This window comes from Streptopelia decaocto, assembly GCF_964273445.1.
Source record: "Streptopelia decaocto genome assembly, chromosome: 7".
In the NCBI taxonomy this organism is placed as follows: domain Eukaryota; kingdom Metazoa; phylum Chordata; class Aves; order Columbiformes; family Columbidae; genus Streptopelia; species Streptopelia decaocto.
In genome coordinates, this window is record NC_138661.1 from 64,858,867 (window position 1) to 64,874,249 (window position 15,383).

A 15,383-nucleotide genomic window follows, 5' to 3' on the forward strand; every position below is an offset into this window, starting at 1 on the left:
GGTTTTAGATACAAAGCCAAAACACAAAGTGTTCGCCCAATGAACTCATTCAGGGCTGAGGTCCATAAGGCACCAAGCACTAAGTAGGACCCCGACCTCATCAGGGGCCAAACAGCTTATTCTCCCAAACCTCCACTGAGAAGATCTGAGTCACAGAGCGTTTAAATGTAATAGCAGTCTTTGTTTATTTAGAGCATATTTTAAGTATTGCCGAAGATTTCCAAATGCTGCTTTACAAAGAAAAAGCAGTTACATACATGGATGACTAATAATATTGGAAAAATCTGTTTGCCCAAAGATTGGTCAGGAATTCAAGTTATGCACTTGATAAAGTGGGTCAAGCACAGTTCACCTGCTTATTTAAACAAAATATTACACATAGGTGGAGATGGGTGCAATGCACTGAAATTGTTCAAGAATAAGATGAAGAAACATTTTAAACCTTAACCTACACTCAAACACCACCTAACACATTTAACAAGCACTGATTATTCTCCACCTTTCATTCTATATACAACCCGCCACCACCAATTACGCATTGTAAATCTCAATAAACACTGAACATAGTTCAGAATCTGTGCTTTACAGAGAAAAAGTACCAGATCAGTATCTTCCACTGTCAGTGTCAGCTGTTTTTCAAGGATGCAAAGCAGCCAGATTACGAGATGTAAAGTAAGAGCACCATGATTTCCAGTTTCTTATAAACAAAATCATGACATTACCTGTGAGTGACCTGGGTTCCCCGTAAACTGGACATGGTTTCCTCTAAGTTCTGCCGAAGATCAGCGATGTTTTTCACAGTTCGTAACCGCCGAGTTTCTGGATCCTCTCCTACGTGGAAAATAAACCATTAGAAAGGACAAGGCATGAAACACCGCCTTGCTGAGCTGCTACCTCTGCCTCAGTCTGTCTCAAATGCATTTTTTTCTGACTTTCTGTTCTTTAACACCCTGAAGTGATCACGATGCAGATTCCATGTCCCTAGGGCAGGCACCTGCCGTGGCCGCAGCCGGACCGGGAATGAGCTCTGTGCTGTTCACTTTATTTCACAGGCTGCCTTTGCACCAGATGTTTCTGTATTGTTGTTTCCCCACATGACCCAATTTAAATCCTGGTTAACTTTCAACCTCATTACAAGATATACTCCATCAATACCACCCTTTCCATCTCATATATTGACACAATTTAAATCAACCCGACACAGCCAATTTCTCCAATGCTAGATTTTCACCAGGCCTTTTTTCTTCCCATTTTAAACAGATCTCATTTGACAACAGCAGCTTTCCAGTAAAATTGTGTTGACTGGGTGCTCCATGCTGAGTGATGTTTTAGATAAAATAGAAAAAGTTGTTGCTTGTCCACAGCACAACATCTATTGTGACTTCAATGTGCTAAATGACATGAAGTTGGGGGGTGACTTTTACTTTCCTTAGCCCTTAGAAATCCTATTCTTTATATACTCTGTTCCAAAACATCTTTATGTTCTGTTCTTTAACTATAAAAGCAGAGTTTACATACATTAAAAAATTCCTTGCAGTGCCTCAGAATAATTTATTTTTATAAAATTAATAATTTAATTAATGCCTCAGCATAATTTATTTACTTGCTCTCAGCTGTCAATTAAGAAACGCTTCGGTTGCTGAGAAGGAAATTATTTCATTCTAGAGGGTGAACAACTCATGAGTAAAGAAAATACTACAGCGTATTCAAAACTTTTCGAAGTTCACAAGCGATGTGCTCTTAGGCTGCCAGGACACTGGTCACCCATGCTAGTTTAGATGGTTATCTATATATTACAAATATCAGAAGCGTTAAGGATCAGATAAACAGGCTGTTGTTGGAACTTTCCACATTCTTTGCTTTAAACTTCATGTTGCTACTACTCACCAAAGTGCCGGAGCCCTGACTACAGTGAACTATCTAGGGAGGGGAAGATAGACTTTAATGTTTATACAGTCATTAGCCTTTCTCAGACGAACAACATTGGCTCAGGTAGTGCCCACATTAGCTATTTTTTTTTAATAGGCCTCTACTCCCTGAGACACAATTCACTTGGGCCAAATGGTCAAACAATTACGATCTTGTTGGACTGGAAACAGCCACTTAACAAGCCAGATTCCTTGAGCCAACGGGTCTCTGGGACAGAAAATATTTTCTACATTGATGGATCTACAAATTTTTGCAGTAAAGAACATAAAATATTTACAGGCCTTTAGCCTAGCAAAGGTCACAGTGCTCTTTTACGGATAATTTCTCTCATAGATACGAAGGCAAACAGTAGATAACTTCTTAAGAGAACACAGATGAGACTAGATAAACCAATTCATATTGCAATCATTCTTATGCCTAAATTGATACAAAATTTTTACTTAAATGACATCCAATTGCTTAAATTATAAGTACACTTAAAAGAAAGACATTGTATAGTGCCACTAGAACTTCATTATTAAATCCCTTAGCTCTTAATGAATAGGCAGTATCATTAAACTATTTAGCTTGCAGTTTTCCCCACCTATCCTCTCTTTTGGTTTATATGTGCTTCTAAATTAAAAGCATCAGTAGCTGCTAGGTAGGGAGAGCAGAAATCTGTCTCTTATTTCTTCTAATTTGTTTGGCTTGAGGGACCATGTTGTTTTGTGTGCTCCTTTTCCCCCGAGACTCCTTTATGGAGCGCTGCTCGCTGGGGGTTCACCCGCACACAGCTGGGTTTGCCATCTCCATTGTTTGAGGCTGTCGCTGTCTTCCATTTCTGGATCCCAAAACTTACATATTCTACTTGAACAATAAGTTTGTATTTATATAACATCTGCCATTAAAGACTAAAGACCTTCTGTGATCTACAAACACTTCTCAGTTTACAGGCTGAAATACATCTAGGCAATATGACGGTTAATACTGAAAAAGCGTAAAGCAGCTGGACACTCTGTGCTTCTTACTGTAAACTGGCTTCTATATTTAAATATCGCCCCCAAAATGTTCTGAAGAATTTTATCCCTTGTGCCATTATTTGCCTTTTAAATATTTAATCCAAATATATATCTCCATATATAAATCATACACACAGATATGCTCATTTATGCATTTCTGCAGCCCTTCTCCTCACCAATAACTTTGCCATCAGTATATGTGCACACAGGTGTAAATGCAGCATTGACAGAATATGTAATGTGGTATGAAATTAATCCAATTGTGAAACTTTCAGCCACAGGATTTTCCCAAGCAAGACAATCCATTTCATAACTCATATTGAAGTGGAGGACATCAAGATTAAGTAGATAAAAAACCTGAGATATTCTGCTGATGAGATATGCTGCAATAGTATGCAATACACAAAGTCACAGAAATTGCTGAAATTGGAATAGGAGTAAACTTCACTGTGACTCCACAAACACATTTTAGATCTTTAGTAGAATATGTTTGTTAAAAATTGCTCTGTTATATTGATAAGCTTAAAAAATTATTGGTAATTATCGTATCATATTAATCATATACTTCTCACATTAGCAGGAATTCTAGATAAACATATGAAGTACTTTGTAACTTAGACTGCTATCATTCTAATCACAACCAGTTTCAGCTTGTGTATGCTGGACACAGTAAACTGTGGTTGGATTTTAATCTCCTATTGCTACAAAGAGCACTTCACAAATTCATCAGACTCGTGTGAGTAAATTATGAGATTCCTCCAAACCTATATATGAACCAAAATATCAAGAAAAATAACTTAATCTCTTCTGTGAGCTCTGAAGCAAAGTTTTAAAAAGTAAAAAATAAATACGAAATGTTTGGGAATACTTAGGGTCTTTATAATAGCTTAATTCAAAAAGGTGCCGCACATCTCCTAAAAGAACATTAAGCGCCCAGAATTCAAGGAATCTGGGGGGGCACACAATTGTGTAGAACTTGAGCATCTAGCGTTCAGATTATTGACACCCTGTTTCCATCACTAAGAGCTGAAAGAAATATCAGAACTAGTAAGAAATAAAGTTTTGGGTAGAAAACCAAATTAAATCCCCCCTAAAGAGGGAGCTCCTGACTACAAAACTTGCTTTAGCCCATTCTTATTTAACCAGACCACAGTCAGGAAAAGTCGTGTTGCAAGACGTACCTGAGAGGTCTTCGAGAGCGGGCTGTCCAGTCTTGACATAAAGAGCAGAATCCATGGTGACCCCCCCTGTGGTGGCCTCGGCTGTTACGTTCCCTTCGTTGTCTGTCTGCGATCTGGGAGGCGAAACAAAAGAGAGACGTGCAGCCACCCTCCATCAAAAGTATCTCAAGAACAACAACTAGATGATCGCACCCGCCATCCACCGCTCCGTCCTTCTCCCCAGAACAGACCAGCAGACTGATTTTACATAATTCATTAGTCCCATGTTGAACTATGTCCTAGAAATGGAAACATGCACTCAGCTGTAAAAAATAAAAAATTCATAGTCAAAGACAGGCTCCACAGCTCTTTAGTCAGGGTCTTAAGACACTTAGATTTCCAGCTAAATTTTAATTATCCATAATATCATGTGGCTAATCTGATCCTCTCTAATAAAATCTGTATTCCACAAATATAAAGCAGGGAGGGTGTGATGGCACATTACACTCCTGCTAATTTCTTTGATAACTAGCAACGTCACTCACTTATATTCCAAAATAAACGACTGGGTACAACCAACTTCAAACTCCAATTTATCGTCTGACACTGTGGCTGTCAGGTAGCGAAAGGTGATGTCGTAAGAATCTATTGTCAGATTTGAGTAATACGTCTTGACTCATTTAATTTTACTAGTTTACTGTGTTTTGCTCGTAGAGCCAGGTCAACAAGCGGCTGGAAGTTCTCCTGCCCAAAGGGTAAGTGCTGGACAAAAGTGAAGACACAGCAGGGAATTATTATTGCAATATTCTTAATTGCCATTGACCCTATGTGAAATGTAGAACAATTTATGTCTTTTCTTAAAAACAAACGAAAACCCACAAAACCTAAAAAACACCCAAACCAAAAAGTAAGTCTACAAGCAGGTGAAAAGTCTAGATTAAAGTAACCTTAACTGATAGCAGAAAAACACTGAGACTACCACAGCAATGTATTAACAAGTGCATTCCTCACATCCAAAAAGTGTCCAGATAGTAAATTTATAATAATGCTATATATTTACCTTGGAGATCAATACAATGTGACTTTTTTCTCTCCTTTTAAAGCCAGCAAGATTACACAGTTTGGCCTTTTTACCTCCAATGCTGAGAAGAAAACATGCTTTTTTTAATTCTCAGTATTTTCTCCAGCTGCCAATAGGTAGGTGCATTACTGCTTTTTCTAAAAAGTCAAATAATTACCACCTAGAGTTTATCAGTGTGTGTAGATTATAGAAAATGTATGGATTGCATCTGCTTTTACACTTCAGAGGATGTTCAAATTTAGATATGTTCAAACTAAAATGAACATCAAGCAGAGTGCTTTGCATTTTATCTTTTGATAGGACATTGTAGTGATAAACTTGAGCCAAAGCATCATGAACACATTTTTGGATGATAGGAGAGATAAACAAGAGTGCGATCAGTTTGTAAACACAATTTTCTATTTAATTATGGGTTAAAATAGTACAAACCACACTGGCAATATTTAACTCCAACCTCCAAAAATTACTATTAGTAGATCCCACCTACAGCCAAAGACACAACAATAATGCTGATATAGGTAGATTAATCCAAGAGCAAGGGAAATCAAGCACTGTACTATTAATACAAGTTTTAGATTAATTTTTCCCAACTGGTTCCTTTCCAAGTGACCACATCCCAGAAGGACATCTGGCATTTTATTCCATGTGCACAGGGAGAACATTCAAGGGGTCAGAAGACTCAAGGGTCGCTCTTCCCATTTGGTATTCTTGTCTAGGCCTTTTGCATCCCTCTCCTTCAGGTTTATTCCATTTACATTCACTTTTATTTAAAAATGTGGCAAACCATTTCTTATGCTACATCTCCCAAGAGTTGAAAGGCAAAAATGCATATAGTAGAACTGAACAGATGATGGGAAAGGGAGACAAAGATGACCAAAGGTTACAAACAGCATGTCTACAAGTTAAAACTAACCAGGCTACGACACCTTAGCCTAGAAAAGACACGTCCTAATGGAGGGAAGGATATGATGGAGGTCTCTCAAATCATAAGTAGCAAGAAGATGATGAAGACAGAACAATCACTTTCATTCTCTTCCTTTGAAAGAATTAAGCAGTGTCAAATAAAACTAGGAGATGGCTGTCAAAACATAAATCCCGCCATCTGACTGAGGCATTTCTTGTGTCATGGCTGGAGAGCATGTCCTTAGGAAGCTTTTTTATTGATTTTCCTCTTGTTGCTCTTCTGCACCTATCCTCTACTGCCACTGTCCAACAGAAGATGCTGGACTAGAAGGAGGTTAGTTGTGACCCCATATGGCTGCTCTTTTGCTTATCTCATTCAGGCTTAATGCGCAGAGCAGAAGATTTTGTGCCCGGCCTTACCCATATTATGAGATCCATATTTTTACTCCATTTTTTAAGATTTCCCATTTCTACTTACAGCGCAGCAGTTTTACCACTGTTAGCCACACCAAAGAGCATGAGCGTATATGGGATAAATGGGCCTTGCTAAAACTTTTAAAGCTCTGATGCATAAAATAAATCCACGTGGTACAACAACAGGTAAGAGCAGTACCTGGTTAAGAAGGTGTCAGCATTTTCTCACTTTAAGGGTTAGTACAACTATTATTCATCCTCCTCTTTATCACAGTTTCTTATACATCTTAGTCTGACAGCCCTCCCCAACAGTTTTTGTGTGAATGTGTATATGTTATCTACTCTTTAAAGCAAGAAATTTTTACATGACGTGGCATTCATCGGGCTATGAGGATGATGAGGGGTCTGGAGCATCTTTCTTGTGAGGAAAGACTAAGAGAGTTGGGGCTGTTCAGCCTGGAGAAGAGAAGCTGAGAGGGCATCTCATCAATGTTGATAAATATCTCAAGGGTGGGTGTCAAGAGGATGCCCAACGATAGGATGAGGGGCAACGGGCACAGACTGAAGCACAGGAGGTTCCATCTGAATATGAGGAAAAACTTCTTTACTTTGAGGTGCCAGAGCCCTGGAACAGGCTGCCCAGAGAGGTTGTGGAGTCTCCTTCTCTGAGACATTCAAACCTGCCTGGACACCTTCCTGTGTGATCTGCTCTGGTGAACCTGCTTTAGCAGGTGGGTTGGACTGGATGATCTCCAGAGGTCCCTTCCAACCCCAACCATTCTGTGATTCCATGATCTTACTGCCTCACTCCCTGAAGAAGCATCCAAAATGAATCTTCCTACCTAAGCATCATGTTCAAAACAGTCCACAGGAGAAGCTGACCGTACCTGTACATGAAGGGAGCTACCGTGGCGGTGTTCGGGTGGCTGTATTGCTGTTGGGGATGAGGTAGCTGAACACTCACGGTATTGCTCCCCGTGGTGTGTGTCGTGGCGGTGGGTCCGTTGACGGTTTGGCTGCTGCTGCTGCTGTTGAGGCCTCCTACGCCTTTTCCTTCCGAGGAGGCGAGGCTGGACGAGGAGCTGGAATGTCTGCTGTCCAGCTGGGACTTCTGGTGAGAGAGCCCCGAGCCGGCTTTCCCGCCGCGGCCTCTCTCGCCTTCCTTTGCAGGAATGGGGGCACTTGAGGATTTCCCTGTGGTGTTTTTCATGCCTGGTTTTGGTATTCCGCTGTGCGAAGGGGCAGAGGGCTCCTTCTTGGCACTATTGAGCTTTCCTCCTTTAGGGATAAAGCTTGCGATCTTGGAGGACTTTTTTGGCATCTCTGTTGTTGCTAGTGCTGTCTGGTCTTCTTTTGGTTCCTCTTTCACATCCAGCTTTTCCGTGATAGATGTTCTCTTTGCAACGTCTTTACTTTTCTCTTTTTCTTTCTGCTTTTCTTTCTCCTTCTCATTACCCTTGGGAGAGCTTTTCTTATTAGTCAGCGCCCGGCTAAAAGTCCTTTGTGCAATTCCCTTGAGTGCAATTTTGGGACTACTGGACATGGATCCCGGATTGTTCACATTCTGGTTGGTGGCATCGATTTCTTCGCTCTCCTCGAGGCTGAGAAGCATCTCCAGCTTTTCACAACTGTTGTCCCTAGACCCCGGGCACTCGAGCGTTGTCCCTCCCGCTTTGGAGCCTCCTTTGCTATTGAAGAGTTTTAATTTCTCGAGCATGGATTTTTGACCGTTGGGAGCCGTTTTGGCGATTTCCGAGGGTGGCTTTGGAGGCTCCGACACGGGCTGCTTGACCGATAACATGGAAGACGTAGCTGTGTGCTTAGCACTGAGGGACTTGCTGCGCCAGGGTTTAATAGCGGAGCTGGGCTGAGGGATGGCTGATGAGTTATTGCAACCAACAGAACTGCCGCAGCTTTGAACGGAGGATGAGACATTTTCATTCATTCCTGTGGGCTGGGAGGCTGTGCTGTCTGCAGGCTCTGGAAAAACAAACAAAAAGCATCCCCAAAAAATCAACACAGTAGTAGCTGATATTACAGCTAGTTTGAGATTCTTTCTGTAATGAAATATTAGGAACTTTACACTAATAACATTAAGATGATAGATGCATATCACTATTTTCAACATCAGTATCACGTAAAGAAAATAAAAGCCAGTTTTCTTTTCCTACCCAGCAGAACAGCAAGCAGCTCCAACTATGTAATTTACATTTACTTGCTGCTTCAAGAAAAAGAAAGAAAAAGAATCTCCTCCAATTCAAACCAAAATGTGTTTTGCAACGTCTTCTCCCTTATTAAGTCCATAATACCTTTTCATTAGCAAAAACACAGCACTAAGGGTTCCCTCTGCTTTTGGCACAATATTTGCGTCCAAGTTTGATTCTTAGAAAAACCACAAACGTATAAAAGAAAAATGCGAGAGTAAGGAAAAAATTAAAACTGAAGTCCTTTCAGTTATTGGGGGGGGGGGGGAATGAAATCTTCATATGCAAAAGGTAGAAGAAAACTCCGTGTACAAAAATAAAACCACTTGTGTCCTTACGCGAAGAACCTAAATTAAGTATTACCACATATCTTAGTCCAGCTATAAGAGAAACTAGTGGCAGTAGCTGCACAGCCCTCCTCCCTCAGAGAAAGCAAATATTTTCTTTATTTAGTTCCTTTTTAATGTTATTTGCTCTTGTTAAGAAATTAGTTCAGAGCCTAAAGAGAGCTTGAAAAATCACACTCACCTACCAGTGGCCACTTCTCCTCTGAAGTTTCTCTTTGCAGAGTTTCCTTTCTGGAGACGTTACTCTCTCAATTATCACAAATATGTTTTCTGTTAAACTGCTCATGTTTCCAATTAACTTTTGTCATCTCTGTCTGTTTGCCTGCCCAGCAGCCTGCTGGGGATTAACGGCTCTTACCTATATTTCCCTGCCCTCCAGCAATAAAGTAAACTGTGTATAGAGCTGCATTTTTTTAATTCAAAAATCAACAGCGGTTGAGAGCGTGCGTTTTCGGCAGCAGGAGCAGCCCTGTGAATTCGGCGCTGTAAATCATGAGCCGCTGCAACCACACAGGGACTGTTTTACTTCACTTTCAGCTGCTCAGTGAAGATACGGCTCTGTTAACCTCCCCTCCTCTGATCCAAACCAGATCTACTGCAGATTTAAAGCACATACATCTTCCTGACTTAGGGGAGAATCGGGTTTCTTAGAGTATTAGAGTCTCCTTAACAATAAACTCAGTCATTTCTTGTGGTTATGGACATAGCAGGAATTAATGATACTTTAAAAAATATTACTGAAGTCAGAAGGTTTCCAGGACTCTGTTATTAACCAATAACCATTATATTGGCCAGTTTTGCTAGTCCTTTTCCCATGGCAAACGACCCACATGGATATGGAAGGACGCAAGACTTGGATTACAGACACAGAAAGGAATAATACTTCTTTTAAGCTAGTGCCAGCCTGCTGACTTCCCGGGCATTAATCCTGTTTTACTCTAGTACAGAAGGAAAACCAAGCCAGCAAATGTCCCAAACAGCCATACCACCTTGTCCTCTCAGCTCAAGCCAGTTCAATCTGATGGTTTAAGGAGAACTAAGAAGTGACAGTGTAGGAACAACAGTGACTCTGGTGCAAGTGACCCACCATCAGTCCTGCCCACAGAGGAAGGAAGGTCGTAACTAACTCAGAAGCTGTTGGAGATGTTACTCCCTCTGCTTTCAAAAGCTGTGCACCATTGCTTTTGCCTTCCTGCCTCTTTACCATACACCACTGCTTTGTTATTATTTTTAATTCCTGAAGTCCTCCTACTCATCCTAATCTACTTCTTATTGCAACACCGCACCATGGTCCTTTTGTAAACCCTGAACAAGCAAGCCTTTGTCTCAGCCCGCCTTCCACAGAAGACACCAAGCAATGTACTGAAAGCTTCATGAAACTCCCAATTGTGCATCACTTACCATTAGTTTGTTCAGCTTCTTTTAAAAAAATAATAATTATCCGTCTCAGTCTCTGGTTACTTCTACAGGAAGTGGAGATTCACAGTATTTCCAACACTAAGGTCCTAATGCAAATGCCTAATCAAGCTAAACAATGAAATCTCAGCACAAAGCATACCCATGTCCGTAAAACATCAGAGCTATCTGAGATTCAGGAACATGCTTAGGACAAATTTATGGCTGGGTCCAGGAATGAACCCACTGTACTAATCGACATGGGGAGGGAACCTTTTACTTTCTCAGAAAAACTGAGTCTCAAGGAGTAATGGGACTGGGGCAATATAAGGGGGACAAATTGAAAACTATTGGTAGGGGATCCCTCTACAAAGTAGTGCTTTTTGCTTTACATACACATAGAGAAGCCAGCGAGAACTGGAGGAAGAGCTGGTTGCACACTCAGGTGGTACAACGTGTGCAGCAACACAAACCCAGCCAGGGGTGAAACCGTGTTCAGTCGGAGCTGACAGCCAACTGAACAGACTTGTACAAGAAACCTGTGTTCTTCTCAAAAAGGTTCATAAGAGTGTGAAAAAAATAGAGGTAACGCATGTAGCATTATGAACGAAGCCATCCTGCATCCAGCAGAACTCAGAGTCTAAGCAGAGTCCTTGCATGAGCTGTGATCCATAGGTTAAGGAACATGCCTGAGATAGAAGTGACCCAAGTTCCAGGTCCGTAACCAGCTGTAAAGCCCGATTCCATCTCAAACACCGAGCGAGCTGTTAACATGCTGCAAGAGCAGCTGTGGGAGCAGAAACCAGAGGCAATCCACATCAAAACAGGCTTCCTGTGAGCTCTGCAATGTTCTCCTGAAGTGAATGGAAGGTGAGGATCATTCAGGATGTCAACTTCTTCCTCACACTCCAGGTGAGTGCTCCAGTCCATGGACTTTTAGGGAAAAAGCTTTGCCTGCATCAAGTGAAATGGCTTTTTTATCAAGTACCGAAAGTATTTTTCAAAATTTATTTCCCAACAAAATTTTTCATTTCTCCTTTCTCTGAATGTTTTCAGGATTTTATTTTTTGAATTATGTTGGTCAGCGACCAAAATACACTTGTTTTTTTGTTTGTTTGTTTTTAAACACAGCGTTTGCTTTGTTCCCAACTCCCCCACATACACCCTCCTATTTGGAACCTAATTGTGCTTCTGTTGCCAGTGGTGTAGGATGAGCACAATGCAACTCCATTTACAGAGGCGCTCCTTATTTACAGACATGCCAGAGAAATCAGAATTAGCACAAGAATACTATGACTGTCATATTTAAAAAACTGAATGTAAGGGGGATGTTTGTGTAATTTTCAGAGTCTCTACCTAACATTTTCCAGGAAGTAAATTCTATGAATGTTGGATGCTGTGCATCGAATATCAATGAAAAATATTTAGAAATTCTTCAATATACATTTTAAGCTTTGGGGAAGGAAAGAAGGTATTTTCTTACACAAGGACAGAGGATTTTGATTCACAGTCAGGTCAAATGCAGTGAAACTGGAAATTCAAAGTCCTCCAGTTTTTGTTACATTGCATCACAGAAAGTTTATGCGAGAAATAACAAGTTCACCGTAGAACACGTTCATGAAAAATGGCCTCAACTTAAGAAAACTTCAGCCTTTTAAAGATTCTCTGTTTCTTTCTTACGAGCAAGTGTGCTGGCTCTTTCACTCCTCAGCCCAATCTTGGTAAACGAAAGGGGTTCTGCTGCCAGAATGTAGATTCAAACGCGAGGTTTCCTAATGAAGCAGTAACATCAATATGTGGATAACACATCAGCATGCAAAGGGGAACGTGTTATTCAGCATAGCATAGGCCCTTCTTTCATGAAAAGCAGAGCAGGTTTCATGCATTCGATTAATAAGCTTATTATTTCCCATGTGTTCCTTTGTAAGGGAGATATTTTCATTCTTCAGCAACCTGCATTAACTAAAACTGACTATAAAAGAAATGTTTTCAAACCCAAGCTACAGTCTACAATAAATAATGATCGCTTTCCCCTTTTCAAAGTCAAATCTTGGCCTGAAATCTATTTTGTTCCAAGCGTTCCTGTTAAAAAAGATGTTGGTGGTCTAGTTCCAATGCCAATACGCACTGTAGCATGGGTAAATCTGATTTCAGCTGCTCCTGCAAGCTCTTAGCTGCATCTGCGAACCTACCCATTTCTGATGGAAAAAAGGGTCTGAAGGCTTATGATTTAATTCTTCCACTGCAGTCTTTGAGAGCTTATGTTATAATAAGGTCAGGAGAAAATATATGCAATTTCCCATCATCTGTCATGTTCGCCCTAAGCAAGCGGACTTTGATTTGCTGTAACTGAAAACTTTCAAAAACAATCATTACAAGCATGAAAGGCAACATATAGACAAAGGATGTTCTCGTAGTTATTTCTCCTTAGGAGGGTCAAGAACCTAATAGCATTTTAATTCATTTTTAGAATGAACAAGCTGTCATTTTTTATTCACAGCTATGGGAAAAAAACATAAGAACTTCTCACGAAGAGAAATATCTTTTAGTCCAGCCCATAGATTAGATAACTGAGTTAAAAGCAACTCTACAACAAAATTCTAATTTAGGAAGTAAAAGCAGATCTGCTCTATCACATTACAGTGTCAGAACTGCAGGAACCACTGTGGCAGTTTCATCGTTTCCCATCTATAGAAATATATAGAAATACTGGTGAGTCCTGACCCTTCCCATCCACCCACCAGAAAACTCTCCTTCAAAGCACTACAAATAAGAGCCCTACAGAGAAAAGATTTTTAGCTGAGCTGTTCTCTTCTTCAGTAGCGATTTATCATGCTCAGCAAACCCCTGAAGTATGGAAATGCCTGCATTTCTGCCAGGGGCTGGCTATAAAAATCACAGTCTTTCCACAATCCAAACCACGAGCAGGTAGAGCAGAACATTCCCAACCAGAGCAACCTGGCACACAGCCCTTCTTCAAAACAAGCACAACTCTTCTGGCCCACAAAAGTTTCTATTTCGATTGTAATGCTGTTGACCGGAGAGCTGGGTGGAAGGGACTGGCTGATTTACCGGCTCTGGGTGGACAAGAGCCAAGGCCTCTACCTGCAGGATGACTGAAGCCTTGTGTTGTCTCTCCTACTCTAGACCACAACAAAAACCAACAGAAACATTTTCTTAAAGCAGAAATTGCCAGATCAGGAAATTCGGCAAACCCAAGAGAAGCCCAGATAGGCAACATTTTGCTTTGCTGAGTAAAAAACCTTCGCCAAGCTGAGCAGAATTGGTTCCTTCAACTTCTGTCCACATCTGTGCAGTCCTTTTCATCCACACAGAGCTCCAGTGAAACAACAGTTCTGCTGTTGACTGGTGTTTACATTGCCAAGACTCGGCATTTTTGCTGAGGTGCAGGGAAATAAAATGGGAGCACAAGTGACACTTTTCTCATTGTCTTGACATAACCGACTGAGACATTTCAGTTCCTTGGTGTTGTTTATTTACTGTAAAATTCAAAATACTGTCCACATGACTGCCTAAGAAAGAGGCTGGAGGGACCTCTATCGACCACATACTGGTTAGATCATCGGAAAAATAATAAAACCATGTTTCCTGTGCCATTCGAAACAAGTCACACTCTCCATTTAATACTAGACAAATACCATTCTTGCTCATTACTCTCCATTTTCTTCTCATTGTGTGTACAATCCAATCCCCCAAGAGTTCTCATAACAGAGTTATTCAGAAGCATTAATGAATTCCAGGCAGGGAGCTGTTATAGAATCTTTCGTTAGATTTTATAAATAGCTGGGGTGGACAATATGTGCACTTAGCAGCCTTGATCTAACACATCTCTCCTGCATGTAGGTTATACACAATACACCATGTACATGTTAGTGGTCTGAGATTTGCACTTACGGAATATTGTCCATTGGCCTCTTTTGATTATTGTAACAGTAGTGGCTGCAGTCTGGGCTTGGAATCACCATGGAGGCAGAATTTTAACAGAAAAGGGACAAGCAATAAGAAAAAAATACCAAAAATCCTCCCACTGATCAGTCAATACGCCCAGCTAAACTACTTTTTAACTCAGAAATGTCTTACTCTGCTCAGTAAGAAGTCATGCGACCGTTCAGCTGCAAAGAGTTAAGTGGTGAAAAACAACGCACTCTTGAACATGGATAATCTATGTATAAACAGAGGAGTCAAACCACACCATACAGAATTACCAATACTTTACCATCATCTATATTTATTTATTGTATACAAACACACACGAATATGCAAAAATCTATTACATTTTTATATCAAAACCAGCTGACAGGCACACGTTACTTTTTATATTGGGGTCTTCATTTCCTCACTCTGGTCAATGAAACTACACTACAACCTGTAGCAGCAGATCTTTCAAACCAGGCCAACGTGCAGGTACCGATCTGCTACTCATGGCAGTAAAGAAGGGATGGGCCACGGCTTTATGCTCATCAGCCACTTGAGAGCTGGTGGCAGTCACAGATTCTTTAGGTATATTTGGTTATGGATGAGGAACAGGCAAAAGTTCAGTAGAGAAGGCAAGAATGGAAGGGACCAGAGAGGTTGGGAGATGTTCTTACCCAGGCAGAGGAGGCTGCTGCAGGTATGGTAGAAACATGCTGGCACTTAGAAAAGTCTGGGATGTAGCACCATTGCTGTTTGCTTCCCTATGATTTAACATTCAACTTCCATCTCCACGGCTGTGCTGGCACAATTCACCCAGCAATAAATTGACAATAAATTGTAAATATTTATTTTGAAAGGAAACATCTAGGAGCTGTGGGCCAGCTCTTCAGCTGGTATAAATTAACATGGCTCCAGTGCAGCTCTGCAGATGTACACTGGGCAAGAAGCTTCTTCTCAAGGTTACATTTAACTTCAAAGCTCAGGGTTTTTATCCTCATTAACTATACAGTTAAGAA

General features: G+C 40.7%; 1 protein-coding gene across 9 annotated transcripts in view; it reads right to left on the reverse strand.

The window, feature by feature from the left end:
* The window catches only part of NAV2 (neuron navigator 2), a 210,849-nt gene that overhangs the window by 100,648 nt on the left and 94,818 nt on the right, over positions 1-15,383 (reverse strand). For 5 of the 9 annotated variants that reach the window (XM_082058912.1, XM_082058913.1, XM_082058911.1 and 2 more), the window contains 4 exons: positions 14,347-14,403; positions 7,373-8,465; positions 4,109-4,221; positions 723-831 (listed from right to left, as the gene is read on the reverse strand). In XM_082058912.1, coding sequence (XP_081915038.1) covers positions 723-831; positions 4,109-4,221; positions 7,373-8,465; positions 14,347-14,403 — 1,372 coding nt within the window. The remainder of the gene's footprint in view (positions 1-722; positions 832-4,108; positions 4,222-7,372; positions 8,466-14,346; positions 14,404-15,383) is intronic. The other 4 variants (XM_082058917.1, XM_082058914.1, XM_082058915.1 and 1 more) reach the window with 1 other exon arrangement.